A 17,229-nucleotide genomic window follows, 5' to 3' on the forward strand; every position below is an offset into this window, starting at 1 on the left:
AAAAAATAAAAACAACGGAAGGGAGGGAAGGGGATATAAGAAACCTTCAAACCCCATTCCAAACCTCAAGGTCTATGTCCACAACCACTACTTTATTAACCCCCTTATACGGCCAAGCACTCCTCACAATAGCCGCATTAACCATCAAAGTCTCCCCTTCCCTTAACCCAACCCCTCCAAACATCTTAGTACTCTTAGTAACATCAACCACACTCATCTTCCCCGAAATCCGGTCATCAACCGCACCAGGGTCAACCCACTCCATCTGTGCGTGATCATGCGTAAGCCCTTCCATCTTCTCCGCCATCTGTTTAGTACCAATATCCGCTTTCCCTTCTTTATCTATTTTTTGGCTACTAGGTGTGGAAACCCTGAGTTTATCCCCTTCTTCTTCGGCTTCGAGGTAGGAGCATGCATAGCCTTCTTCCATCCCGACTACATGTTTTCCATCCCGCCACGTAACTCGTTGAACACCCCTTCCCTCGTGGATATGTCCAAATACGTGGAGTTTAGGCCTAGTCTTCCAACACGCCCTTCGTAGTCCTTCACATCCCTTATGGGTTTCGACTGATCTAGGACGACCAACGGATACTGGCCAGCCATCTAGATGTGAATACGGCGGGCCGTGGGTTATCAGTACGTCCGTATCTGACGGGATATCTTCCCAAATTTCTTCAGATATTGTAGCTGGGAATGGTAGATATTGAAACGCCCATCTGCTACCTTCGCAGAGGTTGTTAACTTTTGTGATGTGGACGGGCGTGTAAGGTGAACCAAAGACATTGAAGTGGGTACCTGGGCTAGTAGGGGATGTGAGAGTTATATGAGCTGAGGAATGAGTTAAGAAAGTTATTGAGGGGTGGAGAGAGGATGGAGCGAAGAGTGAGAGACATGTATCAGAGTCTTGAGGGTCTTGGGTGTGCCAATTGTGCCCGTACGAGGTGTAGAATGGGGGGTCGAGGGTTAGTTCGTGGTTTCCTGGTGTATATTAGCCACTCTATACCGACAGAAGCATCTTGACGGTATGGCCTTCACACCCACCAGCAATAATAATGGCCTTCTCAACCACACCTTCCGTCACCAGCCTTTCAATCCAGTCAACCGTCTTCTTCAACTCTGCATACGTCCCTTGCTTCGTCATATCCCCAGCATGGATCAGCACGTCGCCCTTCGGGACCTTAAACCCACCTCGATACGGCGATAAATTATGCGTATCACCCATGCATATGAACCTCGTCTTTTTTGTCTTCTTCGTCGACATTGACGGTTGATCCGGTGGAAGGGACATTAGTGCAGAATGTATGTGTTGTGGGCGTAATATCCGTAGTTTTGGCTTTGACTGCGAGAAACGGAGTCGAAGTCGTGATTTCCTCTTGTTATTTTTTTCTTCTCGTTATCGCTCCTATTAGGAGGTCGGCGAAAGGGCGTGAGAGATGGGAAGGGACCAGGGGAGCCACGTGGGAAACTTTAACGGTATGTAATTCCACGTGCATATGTATACGGATGTGTAAATGTAAAGCTATTCAGCTGAAACTTTGGCTTCAATGCCCGTGGGAGGTCTTGCAGACAAGCTTGGAACGAGCGAGTGCATGTTATCATGCGTGATGCTACTAACAACAGCAGTATATAAATACCAGCGTGGAGACTGCACGGCCAAAGGTGCAGTGACTTGTACTTCGATCGGCAGTAACGGTGTTGTTGTATGGCTCCATCGCATGTAATCTAACAAGAACAATCAACAGAACACGCAAGATTCTGACATCGCTGGCCAACACGTTAAACAGCGAAATACAACAAGGTGAAATTAGTGGATTCTTTCGAAGATGGGGATGTAGATATACGGAGTACAAGAAGGAAGGACAGTGGAAGGAGGGATATATATGGTGGTGGGTAGTGAGAAGGCTACGAATCTACGAGTCTACAAGTGGACGACGATGATTGAAGGAGAAACCATTCACGTACTTACACAGATCTCGGGATGGATCTTTGATTTGGTAAGAATGGTCATGGGAATAGGCATTATGATTATGAACAGGATGAATGAAAAAGAAAAATATGATGAAACAATCCCTCCATTGAGGACTGCCGCATTTTGTTGTTGTTCAGAAGCTATTCACATAAGGAAAAATGTGTATGACAAAGGAAAAGAAGACAGGACCATTGTATTCAAATCAGTAAGTAAGAAGAAGACAGGCCTTCACGAAATAAAATCCATTCCATACCTTTCCTCCCATATACATTACCATTATCCTTTACAAGATAATCATGACAGCGACTATCCCGACAAGTCCAGCGACCATTCCGACGAAACCTCCATTATTGGCAAGGCTGGTGGCAGAGCCGGCGTATGGAGGAGGAACGTAGGAAGGAGCAGCAGTTGGGGAAGTGTTGTTACCTGGGGTGTACTCCGTTGGGGTTGGCTCGTTGCCAGGAGGGTAGTAGACAGTGGTAGTGGGGTAAACCACTGGAGAAAGAGTCTCTGGCTCGTAGAGGGAAGCCGGGGTAGTGTTCTCATAGGGAACAGGAGTCAAGGTCGGAGTGTAAGGGACATACCCGGGAACTCTCTCAGAAGAAGGCGAAGGTGGGCAAGAAGTGGTGGCAAGAGTGGTCCAGTACCCAGCCTTGGAAGAAGAAGGTCCAGGTCCATATGGCTCATAGGTAGAGAGCGAAACAGTGAGGGTAGACTCAAGGATGGAGGTAACAGTGGTTGTTGGCTCTTCCTCAGGTCCATAAGGGTAGAGGTAACCAGTAGGGAGGGTGGTCTTAGCTGGTTTAGAAGAAGGACCATAGTACCCAACGGTATTAAGCTCGATCTTGGACTTGTGGCCATATGGAGCTGAGTGGGAAAGCTCATCTGAAAGGGGAACAGGGGAAACTTAGCCTGGGAATTTGTTAGAAACTAGCTAGAAAGAAGGAATTGTACTTACATGGAACAGTCGACTTGTTGTAGTCGTAGGGAGTCCAAGTGGCAGTCTCACATTCAGTAGTGGTAGGGACTAGCTCGATGGATTTGGATTCTAAAATCCAGTTAGCATCGATCAGAGGAATTCGCCTCCGATGCAGATAGGAATGAAAGAAGAATGGAAGAAGATGAAATTGAAGGAAATCAGATGAAAAGTGAGCTTGGGCGCTTTCGTGACGAAGGACTCAGAGATCGGATGAAACGCATTGTTGGTATCATCATGAAAGCTCTTCCTTCTGCGGCTTCCAGGAAGATTTTGTTGACGGCCAGCTAGCAAAGCCAGGAAGCCGAAGATGAAACCAACCTAAAACCTACCTCGAGGAAGCAGACAGGGAGCGAAAACATGGAAAACAAGATGAAAGCAATAAAAAGACGCGTCTTGAAGGGATGCATCAATGAAAAACTAAGCTAAAACTTACCCTGTCCATAAGGAGCCGCCACCGCTCCAACGCCCATGAGAGAACCCAAGAACAAGACAACGGTAGACTTCATCTTGATGGAAGGTGAGAATAACGAGATGAATCGATAAGCTATAGAGAGCAGGGGTTAACGAAATTCGTGGAGGGGAGGATAAGAAGAGGTTGTTGTTGGTTGTCCGAGAGAGGAGGAGGTGTGTGTGAGCAGGGTGAAGAAAGAAGGAGAAGAAATAATCTACAACTGGGGGGGAGGGGGTGGTCGTTTTATAGGCAGCACTTGGGTTCAACTCGTTTCCAGCAGCAAGAACATCTATAACACGGTTCTCCAGAGTCCTGGCCCTAACCAACGACATTATAGGGTTTCAATCTAATAGACCTCACTCTCGGCATCCCTTCATAGACCTAACCTGTACCCTAACTACGCTCGTCAAGATCGTTATCTTCTAGTAAAGGCCTTTAGACTCCATACAACTAAGATGCCTAAGAGTGAAGATGACAACCAAAGCTCCCGCAGTAGGTGGCAGAGAGCTATACACTATATCCTGATCAGCTAAGCTATTTTAAGAGTATACTCCACTTTAAATCTATCCTATTTTACACTCCTTAGGCACTAGGTGGTAGGTTATCAAGAATCCATGGGCCTTCGAGACTACGGAATTCAATTTGTCCGGAAATTTTATCCAATGAGTTATACTACAACCTCAGATGTAAAGGCCTATATTGTAACATCCTACTCTACGACAAAAAGCTTTTCTTTGGAGACTGATCATACAACAGTGGAGTAGTGCTTCACCTATTCATTATTCGGAAATTGAATCAATCTTCTTTATCATACCCATTATTCGAAGGCTGTTAGCAATGAAATTTGTTCCACAAAGAGTACCTTATAGCTACACCATAGCCATATAGTCACATCAAGATATAGGTATGGTTTATTTACAACAATATATCAGTTACAACATGCTGAAACAATATATGTATAGTTTTCCAATTTTTCGATCTATAACGACAATAATGAAATATCTTTTACGATCTCAAACCATTGGGAACTCGAGATACCTACCTAGGCAGACATCCAAATAACCCAAATCCTACAATCTACTCAAACTTCCCAAAACTCCAATATATATACATATAATCGATCCATCACAAACATAGACCCAAATGTATCGAAGGCAGGGAGAACGATACGAACCAAGCTATTCGACAGAAGGAAGCTCACAAGGACAACAGGCCAGGCCATCTACCACACAACGGGTGTACAAGGTGGCCGAGGGAGTAAAATTAGTAGAAACTCGCAATATAAGTCCGGAGCCACCGCAAGTATATGGTGGCGAGAACCTACGGATGGACTCTCCATCAAATTATAGATCCAGCTCCCAAGGGACAAGGGTAAGGTCACTTGTACCAGAACCGGTAGCACCACGAGTATACGGCGGCGATAACCTACAGATGGACTCTCCGGGAAGATATAATCCCTTTACTAGATCCCAAGGTATGAGAGCAAAACCACGGACGGAAGAGGCACGATCCCCAAGATTTCTTATCGGGGTGAAGCAACTATTCAAGTCCACTCCAAAACTAGAAAAAGCGCTAGCTAAACGGATCAAAAATGAACTAAATATGTATGAGGCATCTCAAACGGCTAAGCTCATTGCTCAGTCTGAGCTAGGTCGTGAGAAGCCTCAAAGAGAGCAAAAACCACTTTCGCATACCCCATCACAGCAGGGTATCGGATACGGCCAGCAGTATAATAGGAACGGATATGGGGCATATTATCCACCCGGACAAGGACGTCGAGACATCGAGCAAGAATATGAAAGAGAAAGTGAACTCCTTGCCGCCGAACAAAGAATACAAGCCCAAATGCGGGACTTTGAGCTAGAGCCAGAAGAGTACCCCCAAGAAACAACTGAGGGCAGTGGATCACATGAATACGACCAATATGACACGGATATGCAAAAAACCGCACTAGAGCTCGAAAATTACCAGCGAGAAATGATTCCTCGGATACCGTACGATTACCCTATTGACGGAAAGGCTAGCCTTGCCTTCAGTGAAGCAGATTTTGCACATTATAGAGACACTGGATGGCCCAGGCCGTATGAATTACCCTTAATGGATAGCTACCATCGCGATCTTGCCATAGTAAAAAGGCACAATGCCGGCTGTTTTGGAGCCACCGCTATTCTGAGGGTTCTAAATGACTCACCCGAAAGTGTAACAAGTACGTGGTACAGAGCTGTCGGTGCTGGGACAAAAATAATTGCAAAGAGAATAACTGCTTGTGATAGGGTCCGTGCTAGATCATGGCAAACAGAATCGGAGGCATTGAAACACTTAACCTACACAAAGCCAGAGTCACCAAATATCCTGAAACTTATCGGAAGGTTGCGGCCAACAAAGGAGGACCCCTATGGGCATATCTTCACAGAGTATTGCAGCTTGGGAGATGTTAGTGAGATTATGAACAAATATATGGCACTGAATAAGAAGTAAAACCATAATTCAGTGCGAAACTTCTACCCAGGGATTTTTACTAATTCTGGCGATGTTAACACAAATTAGGACATTTATTCCTGAAGCCTTTCTGTGGCAGATGACTATAGACGTAAGTAAGGCTCTCCTTTTTCTCAACAGAGGTATAATCAACTATAAAGATAATGGACGTCCGGGTTGGAAACCAATGGCCCATAACGACATAAAAATGAACAACAGTAAGATCCTCTGTTCTCTCCAAAATTCTTCCATTTCGATCCACAAACTAGTTTATTAATAGTTCAACGCAAACAGTTTTCATGAAATCTCGTCCGGAGGGTTATAATAACATCTACCCCCTCTTCGTCCTCGGAGACTTTGGCCTCTGCAGTTTTGAAGGCGAGCCTGTGGCGCCATCATGTCCCATGTTCATGTCACCAGTATGTCCAAAACCTTTTAATATCTAAAGTCTTAACTTCGCTGATACCTTCTCAACATAGCAACGCCTCAATTCCTTCTACCAACCAACTCCATCCGACCATAAAGACGATATATTCTCCCTCGGTGTTACTCTCTTCGTTCTCGCAAATGGGTTCTTCCCATTCAAAGACTCACCAGACCCAAGGGCGCCACTCGATTGGAATAAAAGAATTGGTCATAGGAACCCGTACCATAACAAATTCTCAATACTGATTAATAGTTGCACCTCTAGGGATGCGGATACGAGACCTACTGCGCGTCAATTGATTGGTAATATCGTAGACCTTATTCAGGAGAAAGGTTGGAGTAAACATGGGAGTAGGTCTAGGTTGTGGCCGGTGAATTGGATGCCAAAGGCTAAGGCTCAGAACTGGAAGGATAACGATCAGATCGTTAAGATTTAAACGAGGGTTTGTATCTTCGGAATTATGGTCAAAGACACATACCTCCCACCTAACGTAGACAGAAGGAAATGAATAGCAGCAGTAGTAACGTATTCCGCTGGCCTAAGAATCACGCCTGCACAGTCATGAATGACCATAGTACCGCGCGAGACGAACCCCAAAAATTGATATGGCAAATAATGATATCCTAGTATACAATAACAACAATCTGTCTATGTAATCAAAAGGAATCATAAATTTTTGATTTTAATATTGTATGGAGCGTAGTCTACCACTGGCTAGTAATATACAGTTGGCTCTGCGATATTAATGATTGTCAATGCTGTGCTATTTATACAGATGAAGTAGCTAGCAAGTAACGTTACTTTGATATTTTATGAGGGAGTAACATGGACAGCACAGGACCGCCTTTTGGCCCGATATATTGTAGTACTAACTCTGCCATCCAAGTTGCCTGCATATTTGACATAAATGATTTCGGTCAGCGCGATTGTAGAGTTAAATACGTTATATGCGTCGGACCATCAGTAAGTAGGCATAGAAACAATTTACTCTGCCCTAAGCACCCAGTTAAACCAGACTAGTCAATATAAAAACTAGCTGAAGGAGGCTTAGGTTGGCTGGATATAGCTAGCAGGCCAGGGAAACCACTTTCGTTTAATGACACAAGGCTAACATTCGCTATGATACATGGAGTAGTTCGTAGGCACGTGAGGCCTGCCCAGACCTAACCTCTAGTCTAGGCGCTGGACATATTAGTAAACTGTATTGAAACTACAACAGTCCCAACACCATCTGATGTCTGCATAGCCATCGATATCTAGCACCGGCATATGCGCACGGAGCAACATCCCAAGCCTTAAATTTTCCAACAACGTAGGTATAAAAGAGCTGACTAGCAGGCTTCAATAACGCTAAAGTTAGGTGCCCAACTCTCTACAAACGCTTCAGCTAACATTAACAAGTACTTAAGTAGGTCCTGTGCTAGAAGGGTGTTTATTGATACGGTATTAATACGGATTTTTCGTTATAATATGGTATTACAGCGTCCAACTCGGATTAGAACGGTATTAAAGATGAAAATCTACTAATAATGCGGATTGGAACGATATTCAAAAACACCGCGTTCCTGGCACAGTAGGTACTGGTCTCGTAACCAGACGTCACGAAGGGAGGGGTAGGTACCGAATTTAAGTACTAGTTTGGGCGGCTTAGACTCGGGACCATCTGGTCTCGAGAGTAGGCTAGGGAGACAATTGCATCTATGAAATCACAGGATAATGTATAAACATTTAACCTTTTGATCCGAAGCTTTTTGGATCGTGTTGTCGGGACTAATTAGGGGCCTGTGGGACAGCTCTGCGGCCTGATATAATAGCCAGTGTCTAAAATCAGTGCTAATTTTGTTGCCAAGACCATAGTTAACTCATTTGTGTGGGCGAAGTTGGATTAATAGTTAGAGTGATGACAATTTAAACTTCTGAAAGGGGCCCTAGTTGCCAGAGAAACTATCACAGATAGTGCTCGACGACTTTGTCGCTTTCAGCAGGAGGAGTGCCGTTACCGGGATGATTAATGTGGTCAGAATATTTGTGCGTCGACCGCCTGTTGTCATAGAAACCCACAGGCAGCTTTATTTGTTGTTGTGGGTGTTGAGCCCCAACATCTTCTCTCTGTCATCTGTCGAAGACTACGAACCCCACTAACTTTCCATAATTCAATTCGATATCACCAGCGACCATCACGAATCTTAAAATCTTAAAATCCTTTCAAGAATCAACAGAATGGGTTTTTCAGAGGATAACGACGCAACACCGCGCCCAACTTATAAGACATTAAAATGGCTGCAGTCAAAGGAAACTTCGCTGCTCGAGTCTAGTGTTTACGGAAACTCGCGAAACATCTTCTTAATTCACGCCACGGAATCAACAATCGAATTTGCTACCTCACAACCACCATCGCCTCTTAAGCGGCCGGCTTCCAATTTTTCGGGGTTTGATTCGCCGAACAAGTCAAGTCGTTCCAGCAGCAGACACTCGTCCGCCAGCAGGCACTCGTCCACCAGTACGAGCACAAAGTCTCGGGGTTCCGAAATCGCAAGCAGGATAAGCAACGGCCAACCAGTTCCATTTTCTGACAACGTTAAAAGGAGACTTAAAAGATACTACAAAACTCGATGTTGGGTATGTGAACAAAGAAACAGCGTGCCCGACGCTAGCCACATCATTCCGAAAGCGGAACCCGACGTAAGAATAGCCCGAAGTTGAGCCCAATAATGGCAAAAAAAGGTTAATAGGTTATTATTTGCAATACAGTTTTATATTTTGAAAAAACAGAATATTATCGCATTTGAACAGCTCCATAGCGAAGATAACGCGATTCCGCTTTGCAAAAGATGTCATAACGTTTCGGATATATTTCCTCCTCAATTTATAATACTACCCACACATCTTCACTGGTTCATCGATCATGAAACTCAAGACTACGAAAAGAGAACAATCGACGGGGCAAAGGGCATTAAAACAGCACGCGAGACTCCAACGGCTCAGATGTATCGAAAATATCTATCGGACGAAGGTCTGCTAGAGAAATATCCGCCCGGAGTAAAGTCTAATCAATATGTAGAAAACGATGTCCAGGGCGGCCTTTACGATGTTCACATCAGAATAGATTTTATTTCTGTAAAGGACGATGAGGACGTAACGGGGCTTTATAGAGCCGCAAAATACTGGCACGGCAGCCCCACCGCAGCTCTTATTCATGCAGCCAGGATACTGGGAAGGCCAGACCCGGACCCGAACGCTCCATGGCTGGAACCAGAAAAGCTTCGGCAATTATCACATTTGATAGAGATGTGGAGTCGTCCCGACCCGTCGGTTCTTGACACACAAGATTCGTCTTCGCAAAGCAACGATAGAAGTCGAACAGAAGCCAGTAGTCACGACCATCATGACAATTCCAAGGGTAGAAACAATTTCGGCGACGGCGACGATAATGGGTCTCGCGGCAACGAGTCTTTCAACGGTGGGACGTTAATTGGGTCGGGAAGGCAAAACGCAAATTCGTCAACGAGAAACGATGAAGGGGTAGACGGACTCATCGACAAGCTCCAGTTCGCAAATCGTTTTCACAAAAACCAGAACCCGGACCGGGCTAGGAGTAAGAGGTGGCAGTGGGGGCCGTCGTTTACGTCAAATGAAGCGGTTGAGTTTTTTTGTAGGGTTAACGGAGTTTAATACGTGCGGGGCAGACCGCTTAATTTAAATCACAGGTTGGGTTACGACGGGCGAGATGATCACACCTTCGGGCCGCAAAACATTTAAGACTTTTCACATAAATCCTGCGCACGGACGCCCTCAAAACACAGGGTTTTATTATTTTGAGGCCTGGAACTACAAGACTACAGTGTATTGAAGCTTATATTTTAGTTACAAATTAAAATAACTAATTTTAGTAGACTGGTTGGTATTGTGGTGGTAGTCGCAATATAGAGTAGCAGGTTCATAGGCGAAATGTACCACCCAAAATTTGAAGAGCACAGGTTCTGGCTTTTCGTCCTCTTATTGCCCGGGGTAGTCACCGCGCCGTCAGAGCTCCCAAATTCGAGACCTAATCTAGCGACGATTCTGACGAGTCGAAAAAATGGATTTCATACAAGCACGGCTTTACTACCAGCATAAAGTAAAGGCCTCACTGGAATACCAAAGGTAAATCGCGAAGGCAAACTACGGAAATCGCTCGCCACCCACTCCTCCCTTTATGGCTTCTAGCTATGAGAACAAAAGAGTCTATTGGGATTGAAATCAAGAAAAATTTGGAAGATGTATCCCCTCTTTGGAAGAATACAATAACGAGGTATACGCCCTAAAATACGACTCCGACGGTCAAGAACAATTGACTCTGCAACCCCCAGTTGACTATTCGAAGTCTTACGACGAATGACTTTCAAGAGCGAATGAAGAAGAACTTAAGGATTCTACAGAGAATCCAAATTATGAACCATCTATAGAAACTCTTACACAAGCCAACTATGCAGTTCCACTCCCACCATTGTCATCCTTGGAACCAGAGCTAGTTCACACTGTCCGAAAACGAACTATAACAAATGAAACGGAAAGTACAACCGAAAACGCAACTATAATTCCAAGTCCAGCCCAAAGTTTTAGAATGATGCAAACAGGGCACCTTCCGACCCTTCCCATTATCGCAGTAATGGATCTTATCAACGCGGTGTCGTCAACAGTCCGCCGGCTGAAAGGTATTTGGTTCCTGGGACAAAAGAGCCATATTCCTTAAGCGGACCAGAAGGCTATCCTTTAGCAGCCTCATGGAATGGTTTAGGCTTCAGAGGATCTCTCGACGGCACACTATCAAAAAGGCCATTAGCCGCTGAGAGTGGGTACAAAAAACATATAAAGATACCCAGCCATGACCGGTCTCGCGCGCCAGCCTCCACAAGTGGTCACAATACGCAGAACCAACAATCAAGCTAATACGGAGGCTTGGTTGGGGGAATACCAACTAAACCTCGCCCTTTCAACCGGTCGGTGCCACGAAATACACCAATAAATGCTCAAACTCCGAGACGTCTTTTGCACGGCAAAAACATACCACAGGGTCATCTTCATTCGTGGGCCAGGCACCCACCATTCTTTTTTTGCGCTCGCTGTTGCATAACTACATTCAGCTTTTGATTCACATTATATCAGTTTAACTGTTTCTCGACCAATATTATTCGTGTTATGTACAAACTTACATTCTTTCGGGCTGGTCGTAAAACTTACTGCTTTATACGTTTCGCAATTTGTTGCGTAACATGGTCTTCTTGATCTATCGGTACTGGATGCTGAGGAAGTCGTTGGCGTAAGAGTTTCCGGGGTTGAAAGGCGAGTTAGTTCAATATCATCACGTCCATCATTCTACCCTAGAAAAGAAAACTTACATTCTCACCTCCACGTTCCTCCAGAGGTCTTCCTGTAAAGACACCGACATGAGTTTATGTTTTTTAAAGTTATATGTGCCTTATTCTATGACATCTACATCTCCACCGCCCCTCCGACTATCAATTGTAGTTTCTTCTTTAATGCACCTTTTCAAAATTGATTCTAACATCGCGGCGAATACTTCAAAGGACGACCACCAAGTTTTTCGACAATCAAGTGGCATGTGCCAATTGCGTTGCGGTATGTTGGATCTGCATAACCCCTGTCCATCGTGTGTGACATGAACCCAAATCCAGAAATGCATGGCTGAGTCACGAGATCCCTCTTCGAAAACCTCATGCGTGGGCAGGTAGCAGGCACGACGCCGTACAACCGTGTCCGCTCAAACTATAAACCATCTAGACTATTTCATCATCAAGAGGACGTTGAGCACCATGGCGCCCCCAGTAATAATAACGTGTGTCCCTTCACCGATCCACCCCCAAACTAGCAAAAGCCTCAAACCCAACTAACAAAATAACAACAATTCAAAGCTTCCTGGGCACCTCATCGGCCGTGCCATCTCTGACGAGAAACCATTCTTCACTCTCAGTCACTCTGCCATCCGGCAATACTTACCTCTTCGACGCAGGTGAAGCAACACAACACCAACTACAAAAGGTAGCGGGGGGTTTCAAACTCTCTAGTCTTAAACGAATATTTATCACGCATATGCATGGTGATCATATGTTTGGGATTGTACCGTTGCTTTGCACACTTTTGAATGGAGCGGGAGGTACTGTAGGGGTTGAGGATCCTAGAGTTGTTGCCACCGTCGAGAAAAGGGGGAAAGAAGCGGGTTTCGAGATTTATGGACCGGAAGGGCTGAGAGAGTATATCAGGACTTCGTTGCGATTGACAAGAAGTCTGTTGGGGGGGAGCTATGTAGTCCATGAACTACATTTCCCAACAAACGGAGTCGAAGAATGTGCGAAGGTTAAAGGTTCGGCCGAAAATATGATGCCGATGGAGTTACCTGGTTACAATGTCTTCCCAGATAAAGCTGGATATTGGAAGGATATACTATCATCTACAGAATCATCACAGCCAAGAGAATGGGAAGTATCGGCTGGCCCGATATTACATTCCGTTCCTTGCCTTGGGTATGTTCTTACAGAACCACCACTACCAGGGAAAATTACGCCGGACTATCGGGAAAAGATTATGGCGAATAAAGAGGCACTTGTGAAGAGCGGGATTAAGAATCCTATGTCTTTACTATCGAAGGTTACTGCTCTTGGGGAAGGTGAGTTTATCGATTTACCGGATGGTGATAGACTTGCGAGCCCACCGGTTCGTAGGGGGAGGAAGATTACGGTTTTGGGGGATACTTATGATGCTTCTCCTATTAAAAACTTGGCTAATGGGAGTGATGTCCTTATCCATGAAGCTACTAATGCCTTTTTGGGGAATAAACTTGGGAAAGAAAGTAAAGAGTATAAAGAGGGGGAAACATATGAGGATGTTAGGAGGAAAACAATTGAGCATGGGCATTCTACGCCTGAAATGGCAGCAGCGTTTGCAATTTCCATTGGGTTAGGGAATACTGGCGGGGCATTAGGGAGAGTTATAACTGAGCAAAATGGGAAAGGGGGGAAGTCCAAGGAGGTCGAGAAGCCAAGGGGTGTTCTGTTGCTGAATCATTTCAGTTCAAGATATGCAGACCCCAGAAGCAGTGATGCTGCTGCTGCCACTATGGAAGCTATCAGGGAATCTGCTGTGGAAGCAGTCCAGATTGTGAAGGATACTCAGCCGGAGGGATCTATAGATGTTGTATGTTGTTACGATTTGATGCAGTTTGAAGTCAGAGCTGGTGATTGAAATAAGATAATCCATATGATACCCAGTTCTACTCTTTTGTATCAAATCAATAGATCTGATCTATCAACCTTAACTAAGTGTATTGTATTCTAATATAGATAGCAGCATCTGTAAACTACATAAGTACTTAGGTATCCACCTAGCAAAATAGGTATTGAAGTCAAGTACTTAATTAGGTAAGTACCTAGATAGTTGACACAAGAAGGGTCACGAGACTATATACAGCTATGATGTCAGCTTGAGTGGGAGAATGCTACTGCAAAGGAGGGGTGGTGTTGTCTATAAAATTTTTATAAGACTGGATGCAGCATCAGCAACGTCTCTCTTTTTCTCCTCCTCCTCACCACCAGCCGTCATCCACCTCGGCGACACGACGATTCATCACCATCTCCATCGCCATTCCGACATCATCATCACCACGACCAAACGCTCTAATTAGCAGTCAAACAAACTTCCTAAAATGGATCCGAGACGTCTAGTCGGTTTGCCGGCTGGACTGAGGATTTCTCCAGGTGAGTTTACCACCGATCGTCTTCTGCCACCAGGTGTTACTCCTCTCTGGAAGCAACGGTTTTACTCACCTTCATCTACTCCTCCACCTCCCCACGTCGCTTCTGAACCAGAGATCGCGCATTATCATAACAAGCTTGAATTCCCTACTGGGAATCCCGAACCTCATTTTGATCCTGTTCTTTCTACCTGCAAGATTGTTTGCAAACACCTTAACAAAGCCTATCTCGGGCTCGAGGATCGCGCTGCTGTCTTCAAATCTATTGTTGAACCGGCGCCGAAATTCCAGAACGATAAGATAACCACAGATCAAGAAGACGGGGTCATGGATGCTCTCCGTCGCGGTATGCAAAGAGTCGGGCTAGGTGAGACCAGAGGCCAAGTCGAACCGGAAATCGACATTGACGAAGATGAATACACCATCCCACTTGATGGAGATCATCGAGAGCACGCTCGTACCTTGATGCTCAAGATGTTGAGCAAAGGCATCGGTGCTATGCATAGAGACAAAATCCAACGCGTCAATGAGATGATTAATGACTGCATGTTGACTTCCTGGGATGAAGTCGTCGGTATTGTTCTTTGGAACCTCTCTCGTAAGTTTTTCTTCTCCACCTAAAGAATTCCATACCTTTTATCACCAGAAGCTTTGTTAATATAAAAAAATTATGGATATAGGCACCAACCCGTTTGTTCATCAAACTCCAACAACTAGATACCTTGATGGTCTCTTTGAGGGGTTTCGCAAGATGTGGGTTCAAATGTGCATCTTCAATCAAGGTAAAATTGACTTTGCAGAAGCCGTCTGTCGTTACCTCTACAAGAGTCAGGTCCAAGTTGCCAAGATGGGCCTTGAGATTCTCCATCTCTACGCCAAAACTTTCTTCCTCACTAGCCATGGATTCTGGCTTTACGAGTACCGTTTGTTCCGCGAAAGCGTTGGTTACCCACTTGGTGCTCACTGCGAACATACCTTGATGGACCGCGAGAAGACTCCGAAGATGTTGGTTGATTACACCCTCATCCTTCTCAACAATCATCACTTTGATACCACTGATGAAACCCTCGATCTTCCAGCGGAAATCGTTGATGCTGCCGGAGCCTGCATCAAGACACTTACTCAAGTATTCGAGAAGCAAGAGAGTAACGAACATAACAAAACTCTCATCGATCATTTCGCCCGCAATTTCTTCTCTGCCAGCCGTCAAAGGCTCATTAACTACTGCCGAGTTGCCACTCAGTGCCTCGCCTTTGACGATGTTGTTTAGGATACACTCGTCGGAGCTGGTGAGTGTCTGTATGGACTCGATGGCTTCCCTCTTCTCGAATGGCAACGATCTATTAAAATCCGGGCTCCAGTCATCACCCGATGTCCAATGGGTATCTTTGACATTCGACTTGGAGATAACGCCGTTCGTTTCCGCCTTCAGTACTTGTTGGCTATGCGAGAGAAAGAAAAGATCCCAGATACAGCTATTAAATCCCTCAGGAAGTATTTAGCTAAACTCGACCCCAAGCATGTTTTGAGGGAGTGTTCCGAGGTTTTGCCATTGGAGTATCAAGGGGACCCACAGAATCTCCCGAGGAAGGTTGGAGAACATCCTGACGTTCTCATTCGTCTTATCTTGCTCTACGCCTATCTTCGCTCCCCTGACAGAGCTGCCAACAGTGGAACCGGTATGTTGCGCCTCATAGATCGATTGATATGTATAATTGTTAATGATTGAATAGTTCGAGAGGAAGTCAAACCCAACCGAACTATCATCAACCTCCTCTGGTGGGTTTTCGTCAAGTACGCGTACCAGAACACTGAGCCACTCTTCTTGCCCCAAGCTATCAAGCTTTTTACGAAGTATGAGGACTGGTTCATCCCTCTCCTTAAGGAAAACTGGGAGGAGGATCCTGACCGATGCTGTGATATTGTAAGTTGAACCTCATATGTCCTTCCATAGAAAGCTTAGGCACTAACCGTGACCTTTATAGATGATGGGATGGTTTCTAAACGGCCTCGAGAAGTACGGTACGTTAGTTCGCCATACTGAACCACAAAACCACCCAATCATGCGCCAGCTCTTCCGCTACAAAGTTGGCATTGAGGTAGCCATCGTAAGTTTTTTACCATCTGTATCCTTTCTCTGTTCCATGGTGGTAGAAGCTAAAGGAATCTTAGAGCTTGCTTGACTACCACAACCAAGATGACCGCATCCCAATCTTCGACCCCAACAAGGACCGTGTCATCATCTCAGCATACACCATGTTCTACTATGCTGTGAAGATTAGCCAGAAGTATCACGACGAGGAAGTCCTCATGGCTACCATCAAGACGATGGCGGGGACGTTTCTCAACGTCAATTACTTTGACGTCCCGGAGGACTTCAGGCCCAAGGGTTACGAAGGGCTCCGAAAGATGGGAATGGAGCTTCTTGCTGCGGCTAATGACGCTGCCCTCGAGAACGCTGCAATGAAGTGTCGCACCGAAACGGGATGGAACAACAGTAAGCATCCCCTTCTTTTCTATCTTTACCAGATAAACAGCCCGCTAAAGTGCGTGCGAATCTATGTAGCCCGCGACGCCATCGTCAGTTTGTACGAGCGGTGCCATCGCTGCGCCGAGAACGCCTTCAACCCGCCCCCAAACATCAATGGGGAGCACTACGAGGAGATCATTAAGAGGTTTAATGACTCCGCAGTCTGCCTCACGCAGGTACTCGAGCTCCTACAGATCCTCATCCCCCGCGATCGCCTGATGCGCCTTCGCCTTCGCCACTACGATACGACGACCACGATCTGCAAGCTGATCGATATCTTCGTGGCCAAGCCGGACACGGCTCCGGGGTCACACAGGCATGTGACCCCAGTCGCGGCCTTCTCGCGGGTCCCCAAGCCTGCTCGCGAACACTTGGGGCAGATGATGAAGTGCTGTGCAAAATACTTGCAAGCACTGTACAGGGAGTGGTCCGCCGATGATGTCGTCGACGGTGAGATGATGTCCCAGAGGGACATCATCTTGGAGTTAGCGGCAGAGGGGGACGTGGCGGGGGAGTTGTTGTTGCGGGCCGAGAGGGCCATTCGGTTTTAATTTAAACTTTTTTTTTTTTTTTACTACGGTTGCAGTCGCAAAGATATGATAATGCAAGGTTGTCGATTTTTTTTCTAAGTTAATGGCACCCTCGCGG

At 45.6% G+C, this 17,229-nt stretch overlaps 8 protein-coding genes across 8 annotated transcripts; 6 read left to right on the plus strand and 2 right to left on the minus strand.

Moving 5' to 3' along the window:
• Positions 1 to 46: 46 nt before the first annotated feature.
• On the minus strand, positions 47 to 1,288 carry DFL_000138 (uncharacterized protein; the record flags this gene model as incomplete). Its single annotated transcript, XM_067629992.1, has 3 exons — positions 47 to 723; positions 796 to 978; positions 1,042 to 1,288. 3 exons carry the CDS (start codon positions 1,286 to 1,288, stop codon positions 47 to 49), a joined length of 1,107 nt encoding a protein of 368 aa, XP_067494661.1.
• A 964-nt stretch (positions 1,289 to 2,252) lies between these two features.
• DFL_000139 (uncharacterized protein) lies at positions 2,253 to 3,454 on the minus strand (the record flags this gene model as incomplete). The annotated part of the gene is made up of 3 exons (XM_067630003.1): positions 2,253 to 2,854; positions 2,928 to 3,017; positions 3,382 to 3,454. The coding sequence occupies 3 exons, from the start codon at positions 3,452 to 3,454 to the stop codon at positions 2,253 to 2,255; spliced, it is 765 nt and encodes a 254-aa protein (XP_067494662.1).
• Positions 3,455 to 5,001: 1,547 nt separating this feature from the next.
• On the plus strand, positions 5,002 to 5,877 carry DFL_000140 (uncharacterized protein; the record flags this gene model as incomplete). The annotated part of the gene is made up of 1 exon (XM_067630015.1): positions 5,002 to 5,877. One exon carries the CDS (start codon positions 5,002 to 5,004, stop codon positions 5,875 to 5,877), a length of 876 nt encoding a protein of 291 aa, XP_067494663.1.
• Positions 5,878 to 6,176: 299 nt separating this feature from the next.
• On the plus strand, positions 6,177 to 6,740 carry DFL_000141 (uncharacterized protein; the record flags this gene model as incomplete). Its single annotated transcript, XM_067630026.1, has 2 exons — positions 6,177 to 6,296; positions 6,357 to 6,740. 2 exons carry the CDS (start codon positions 6,177 to 6,179, stop codon positions 6,738 to 6,740), a joined length of 504 nt encoding a protein of 167 aa, XP_067494664.1.
• A 1,784-nt stretch (positions 6,741 to 8,524) lies between these two features.
• On the plus strand, positions 8,525 to 9,976 carry DFL_000142 (uncharacterized protein; the record flags this gene model as incomplete). The annotated part of the gene is made up of 2 exons (XM_067630037.1): positions 8,525 to 8,986; positions 9,056 to 9,976. The coding sequence occupies 2 exons, from the start codon at positions 8,525 to 8,527 to the stop codon at positions 9,974 to 9,976; spliced, it is 1,383 nt and encodes a 460-aa protein (XP_067494665.1).
• A 2,141-nt stretch (positions 9,977 to 12,117) lies between these two features.
• On the plus strand, positions 12,118 to 13,543 carry DFL_000143 (uncharacterized protein; the record flags this gene model as incomplete). Its single annotated transcript, XM_067630048.1, has 2 exons — positions 12,118 to 12,140; positions 12,217 to 13,543. 2 exons carry the CDS (start codon positions 12,118 to 12,120, stop codon positions 13,541 to 13,543), a joined length of 1,350 nt encoding a protein of 449 aa, XP_067494666.1.
• Positions 13,544 to 14,003: 460 nt separating this feature from the next.
• On the plus strand, positions 14,004 to 15,321 carry DFL_000144 (uncharacterized protein; the record flags this gene model as incomplete). Its single annotated transcript, XM_067630059.1, has 2 exons — positions 14,004 to 14,649; positions 14,732 to 15,321. 2 exons carry the CDS (start codon positions 14,004 to 14,006, stop codon positions 15,319 to 15,321), a joined length of 1,236 nt encoding a protein of 411 aa, XP_067494667.1.
• Positions 15,322 to 15,429: 108 nt separating this feature from the next.
• On the plus strand, positions 15,430 to 17,132 carry DFL_000145 (uncharacterized protein; the record flags this gene model as incomplete). Its single annotated transcript, XM_067630070.1, has 5 exons — positions 15,430 to 15,730; positions 15,785 to 15,975; positions 16,037 to 16,159; positions 16,224 to 16,548; positions 16,618 to 17,132. The coding sequence occupies 5 exons, from the start codon at positions 15,430 to 15,432 to the stop codon at positions 17,130 to 17,132; spliced, it is 1,455 nt and encodes a 484-aa protein (XP_067494668.1).
• Between the last annotated feature and the right edge of the window lie 97 nt (positions 17,133 to 17,229).

The sequence above is a fragment of the Arthrobotrys flagrans genome (assembly GCF_004000055.1).
Source record: "Arthrobotrys flagrans strain CBS H-5679 chromosome Unknown unitig_15, whole genome shotgun sequence".
In the NCBI taxonomy this organism is placed as follows: Eukaryota; Fungi; Ascomycota; class Orbiliomycetes; order Orbiliales; family Orbiliaceae; genus Arthrobotrys; species Arthrobotrys flagrans.